We start from the raw sequence: 5,854 nt of genomic DNA, 5'->3' as shown, positions 1-5,854 counted from the left end.
TCAGCCTCCATTAGGTGGAGTTGTGTTGCTACCTCCTCTCCCCTTGGATCTCTGCAAGTGATGTAAGGACTCTAAAACTTCACCTGAGCCTCCCTCGGCATATGGGTGAGTAGATAATGGCTGAATTTACATTTTTGGGTGCACTATCCCTTTAAGACATTTTCACGTTTTTTTTTCATGGCCAACATGACATTAAATACACCAGTAAATACTACATTCATTAATTTTTAAGGCTTTAATATGTCTTTAAAAAGGCACTTTGGTCCCTCACCACACAACGTTGTGTCAAGTAGCTAAATGAGACTTCAGCACGTCATCACGGTGAACCGTTCAAACGTGGCTTTACAGCCTTGTTGTGGTTTAGTTTGTTTACAGTCCAACATTAGCCTACGACCTTATTTATTGCAAATCCATTGGAAAAATCCCTCTGACTTTTTGTCGAGGAATTTAGGGTGATATGAACTTCCAGGCTGTCCTACAAATAAATGTCAACCTGCACCACTCTAGTAATCGCTGGGAGTTTCTTGGTGGGTAACCTGAATTGGATCTCATTGGTCGTGATGGGTGACAATAAACATGTAGATATTTCTGATCTGCTTGCTAGTGTCCAGTGTGTATCAGGTCGGCCTATTGAACTCCCAAATGCTAATTAAATCCCCAACTTTTGCCACCAGCTGTCATCATAGGGTACTGCTGCCAGCCAAGGCCAATGCTGCATTCATGTGCACCTCAGATTATAGTTCTTCCGACTTTGGTGTGATCATGAGCTTTAAGTTGTAATGTGGAAACAACACGAACACTACGAAGACGATGTGTTGTATGTCATTGCTCAGAGTGTTTAAACATGTCGATAAGGAGGAGCAAAGGAAACGGACCAGGTGAGCCATGAAATATAATCACAAACTTATTGTTGAGATTATTCCCACACCACCTGAATGTAGCACAAGGCTGTGGAGGTTAATGGGGCGTCGGGTACTTGCCCCTCAAAGAAGGACAGATTGTTGGTCAGTGACATTTCTGTAACACTGTATGTAGCTTACATAGCCACCTACATACAAGTGGGACAGTTTTGTGGGGTGGGCAGCTCTACCTGTCTATGTGCATGCACTATAACAGAGTGTCACTGAGAAGATGACTCATCTGTCTGAACTCATCTGTTCTTACTGTTTGTCTCCTCTTTCCTCCCGAGTCTGAATCTGATGAGTTTGTCACCCAGACAGTCGGACAGGTGCTCTGCAGTCCAGCGGAGAACAGGCCAGCCACCGGTCATGTTCATGAAGACTGCAGGCTGCTGCAGATGATGCAGGATCCTCTGGGTCTCCTCTGGGCTGAAGGCTTTCATGGCAGCCATGTTCTGTAGTACACACTGACAGTGGGATACAACACTGAGGATGTAGATACAGATTAGCTGATAATCAGCTGGTGTTTAAGTTGTTTAGTCACCAGTCACTCACAGTGTCACATATGTCTTATCTTCTGTAGGATAAAAGTGAACAAGACTGTGTATATTTTTACACCTCTACAGTGTGCTTGTTCCTCCCTCTGTGCTCCATCAGTTCATGAACAACATTATAAAAACACAATTATCAATTATCCATATCAATCAGGAACCTGGGGGACATTTAAGGACAAGAGGAAACCAGAGCTTCCTTATTTTGTAGCATGCATGTACTACACATGACACTACATGTTACGTTAATGTGAAGTCTCAACATCTGTCACAATGCATCACATTATTACCACATGTTTCAGCAATGTTTTTACATATTGATGTTGTCATTTATTTTATTTACGCTTCTTGACTGTTTGTTTGCAGTACTCGCTTTTAACTTTAATTTTATCAACTATTATTATTTCCACTACTTCTAATCTCTCAGCAGCTGTTCTGCCTGAGGTCCACACCAAACATAGTGCTCTATACAAAAAAAACACCACCACAACAACAACATACAAAACACAATACAACACCACACAGGACCTAGCTAAACGAAGGTCTTCTATGGAGATATAAAATGAAAGATATCCATTACTGAGTTGTAGTTACTGAGCAGACCATGACTAATTATGAATCAAAATAGCTCCTACAAAAATTATCATGATATTTCTAAATAGCAACCGATTGAAATGTCAAACTTTGAATGGGCATATCTCATGCCCCGTATGTCGTAGAGACATGAAACTTTGCACAGAGATGCCTCTCCTCATGAGGAACACATTTGCCTCAAGAACCCATAACTTCCGCTTATATAGATTTTCCACCATTTTGAATTTTTTGAAAAACACTTCAAATGGATCTCTTCCTAGGAAGTTTGAGCGATCTGCATGAAACTGGGTGAACATAATCTAGGGACCAATATCTAAAGTTCCCTCTTGGCAAAAGTTGGAAAACTTACTAAAACTGAGCTTCTATAAGGCAATGAATATTGCGGAGGGCGTGGCTCATCACATAAAGGTGTATAACATCTCAAGGGTTTCACCCATCACCACGCAACTTTGTAGGCATATGACCACACATAATCTGAGGGGACCCCTCCATTATTGACCCCATCAAACAAAATGGGGGCGCTAGAGAGCTCATTTCTTATCTTCTAGATATGTAGAACAGGACGCCTCAAGGTGACTGGAGAAATTTAACTCTAATTGGCAACTGGGTGGTGCTATAACAACAGAAGAATGCTTAAAAAATGGCTAAAATGCGACGCATCGCTGTGGCTCCCCCTGTGGACCAATGTTTGTTTGTTTTTTCTAATTTTTGGTATGACTAAGTCATGGTATGGTATGCTGCTGCAACAAGGGCTAGCCGCACCTTTCCCATGTGAACTACCAATGCGCCTGACTTTTAAGTCAATACAACATATAAACTATTTAACTATCTGCCTTTCAATGTGCTACCTCAACTACTAATGTACAGTTTTAGCCCACTAACTATCCCACTATTGGCAATGGTACTACTGTACTTTCAATAAAGCAATCGTACTATGAAAGTCACAAACACTCTGTCTGAATACACTGCTCTTTTTAATGGCTTCAGTTGACTATTTAAACTGCGATTTCCTATGACCTGTATCCCAAACACACACCATGTGAAACTGTACGTGGGTATGGACTAGTTTCCATTACAGCATCATCATCGATGTAGTAACACACACTGACATTAGATAATAAAACATATAATAAACTATTAATACCCAGTGTAGTGTTTATGAGTGTTTATAAGATCCTCCAGATTGTATATTACACTTCATAAAATCATTTAGTTATTAGCTATATGTCATTAGAAGAGGAGTGCTGTTTTTTTTAAATAGCTTATATACCACATTGTACTTTATCACACTATACTATGTTATATTGTCTTATCACTTCATTTGTTATATTTAATTTTCATTTTGGTACATTATTATAGTGGATACTACCTGTCAGTACAGTATTTATTATTCTGGTGTATGTTGTTTACGTGATACTTGACCTGCTGACATCATCCACACTCACTTTGTCCTGACATGCTCTTGTACAACTCATGTTTTTACCTCTAGTCTTATGTTAGCTGTAGCTCTGATTTTAGTTGTTCATGTTTCTTTCCCCTCTCTTATTTCTGTCTTTCCACAAAAGGGTTATCTTGTGTGTGTGTGTGTGTGTGTGTGTGTGTGTGTGTGTGCGTGTGTGGTTTTTTTCAAGTTATGTTCAGCTGATCTTGCTGATACTTTAATTCTTTTACTGCGCATTTATACTTCCGGTCGTCAGCTAACGTTAGCTTTACGTGACGTAATGAGCAACATTACGTAGTTTTGAGTGAGGAACTCTGCTTATTATCAAACATTCAGAAAGAACAAAGTAAACTTCTGCTCCTATAGAGTCTTTTCAGTGTCAGAGAATCAGCACTGATAACTGTATGTGTCCCAGCGATGCTGTTAGCTTGACTCCGTCTACGAGGGCTGTGTTAGCTAGTGACCAGCTAGTGTCCCAGGAAGGCTAATGTTAGCTAGCTTCGCGGAAAGTCAGAAGTCTTCTGACAAAAACAACTCACCTTTCACTACACGTGCAGTTGAGCTCCAGGCGGAAGTAAACAAACCTCACATGACTTTTCCGCCTTCTTTATTCAACTGCAACGCCTCACTGTGAATCTCCGCCATTTTGGCTCTGCGGCCGCCGCAACAGCTCCACTGAAGCGAACGCAACGGGCGAGCCAAGATGGCAGCTCAGTAGCTACAGTTTCCACTACCGCTAACTGTTTCCGTTCAGACATGCGCAGTAAAGTTAGGTGACAGAAACAGAGACTGTCGGCTGTTTTTGTTTGTGTGGTCGACACTGAGGCGTCCATTTGCCGTTAGAACCGGATCTTTTACCAGGACCGACCGACAGGCAGCTGCTATGGGTGCCGGCTCGAGCACCGAGGCCGAGAGGGAGCCGCTCCTCGTCCCGCCTCACGCGGAGCCCAGCAGTCCGCCAGTAAACAGCAGGGTGTACGGGAGAAGATGGCTGGTTCTGACCCTGTTCTCCCTGCTGGGACTCATGCAGGGGATGGTGTGGAACTTCTGGGGCCCCATCCAGAACTCGGCCGTCCACGCCTTCGGCTTCACCAAGTCGGACATCGCGGTTCTGGTGCTGTGGGGCCCGGTGGGCTTCGTGCCGTGGCTGCTGTTCATGTGGTTAATGGATAAGAAAGGTGAGCTCTTCTTCTTTGGTACACTGTGTCCTATCTGACATTATGATGCTTGTGTCACCCGCTGCTCTCCTCAGAGACACTGTCGGCCTCTGTCAGGTCTCAAACACACGGTACATCGACACGTGATGGCTGAAGCTCTCACAGAGAAGTGTTGTCTCTTATCACATCAGTCATGTCCGGTGTCACTCAGTGTTCTGTTGTCTCAGCCTGAGCAGAGATATTTAATCACAGCACAAGATGTGGGCCCTGTTCATGTCACCTTAATGTGTTTGAACAGCTGGTGTCAAACATGGTGACCTCAGGAAGGCTCACACACTTGAACAGTGTCATCAGTGATGGAATGTAGGTCAACATTAACTGAGGCAGCTCTATGTCTTACAGACTTAAAGATACCTAATAAGATATGATGTGATTGACTCCAAATGAAACTACCCTACAGTGTGTTTAAGTGCAGCTGAAATAATCTGTCCAATTAATTAATGAATAGATTTGCAGAAGATTGACTGGCAGCTGCTTTGATAAATGTTAAAGTCATATTTTATGGAAAACACAGTGGCACCGTCCCAACTTCACAAATGTGATCATTTGTTGCTTTGATTTATTTTAATTATTTGAATATTTGTCATGTGTGTGTAGTAATTTTGAGTCTTGTGTGATTAGTTGGACAAAAACAAGCCGAGCCATTAAAGGTCCGGTTTGTAACATTTATGGGGTTTAATGACATCTAGTGGTGAGGACTGGAAATTGCAACCAGCTGAAACTTCCCTTAGTTAGAAGTGACCTTTTGCTAAAGGCCCTGACACACCAAGCCGACGGTCGGCCGTCAACCAAAGTCGGGCCGTCGGTGAGCGTCTGTCGGCCTAGTTTTTGCGGTGTGTCCCGCACCGTCGGCACTTAAGTGTCGGTGGCTTTTCGGCCGATTGAGCATGTTGAATCAGCGGCGGAGCTTGTCGGTGAGAGAGATCACTCTGATTGGCTGTTCAGGTTTTATTTCCTCGCCCCTGTAGGGCAGGAATCTGCCTGTAGTGAAACCGGGGCTAACCGGTGCTTCCTCCTCAGGCTCCACTTCACTCAGCTGCCCCACAGACCCGCTGCTTCTTCCCACTTTAACCTGAATAACAAACCGGAGCTAGCTGGGAGCGGCTAGCAGAGCATTAGCCGCAGCATGACTGGAGGGAAGCACAGCCAGTT

The 5,854-nt window shown here is 43.4% G+C and overlaps 2 protein-coding genes across 5 annotated transcripts in view; one reads left to right on the top strand and one right to left on the bottom strand.

The window, feature by feature from the left end:
* hspbap1 (hspb associated protein 1) overlaps positions 1-4,173 on the bottom strand; it is a 26,586-nt gene extending 22,413 nt beyond the window's left edge. Inside the window, exons 1-2 of one of the 4 annotated variants that reach the window (XM_050049473.1) lie at positions 4,025-4,173; positions 1,165-1,366 (exon numbers count right to left, since the gene is read on the bottom strand). In XM_050049473.1, coding sequence (XP_049905430.1) covers positions 1,165-1,351 — 187 coding nt within the window. In that variant the 5' untranslated portion in view covers positions 1,352-1,366; positions 4,025-4,173. Of the gene's footprint in view, positions 1-1,164; positions 1,386-4,024 lie in introns of all 4 variants that reach the window. The other 3 variants (XM_050049471.1, XM_050049472.1, XM_050049474.1) reach the window with 3 other exon arrangements.
* A 61-nt stretch (positions 4,174-4,234) lies between these two features.
* The window catches only part of slc49a4 (solute carrier family 49 member 4), a 93,314-nt gene continuing 91,694 nt past the window's right edge, over positions 4,235-5,854 (top strand). Inside the window, exon 1 of the mRNA XM_050049475.1 lies at positions 4,235-4,663. Coding sequence (XP_049905432.1) covers positions 4,369-4,663 — 295 coding nt within the window. The 5' untranslated portion in view covers positions 4,235-4,368. The remainder of the gene's footprint in view (positions 4,664-5,854) is intronic.

Source organism: Epinephelus moara, chromosome 7 (genome assembly GCF_006386435.1).
Source record: "Epinephelus moara isolate mb chromosome 7, YSFRI_EMoa_1.0, whole genome shotgun sequence".
Lineage (NCBI taxonomy): Eukaryota > Metazoa > Chordata > Actinopteri > Perciformes > Serranidae > Epinephelus > Epinephelus moara.
The sequence above is the reverse complement of the archived record's forward strand: the minus strand, read 5'-3'. Positions and strand labels throughout refer to the sequence as shown.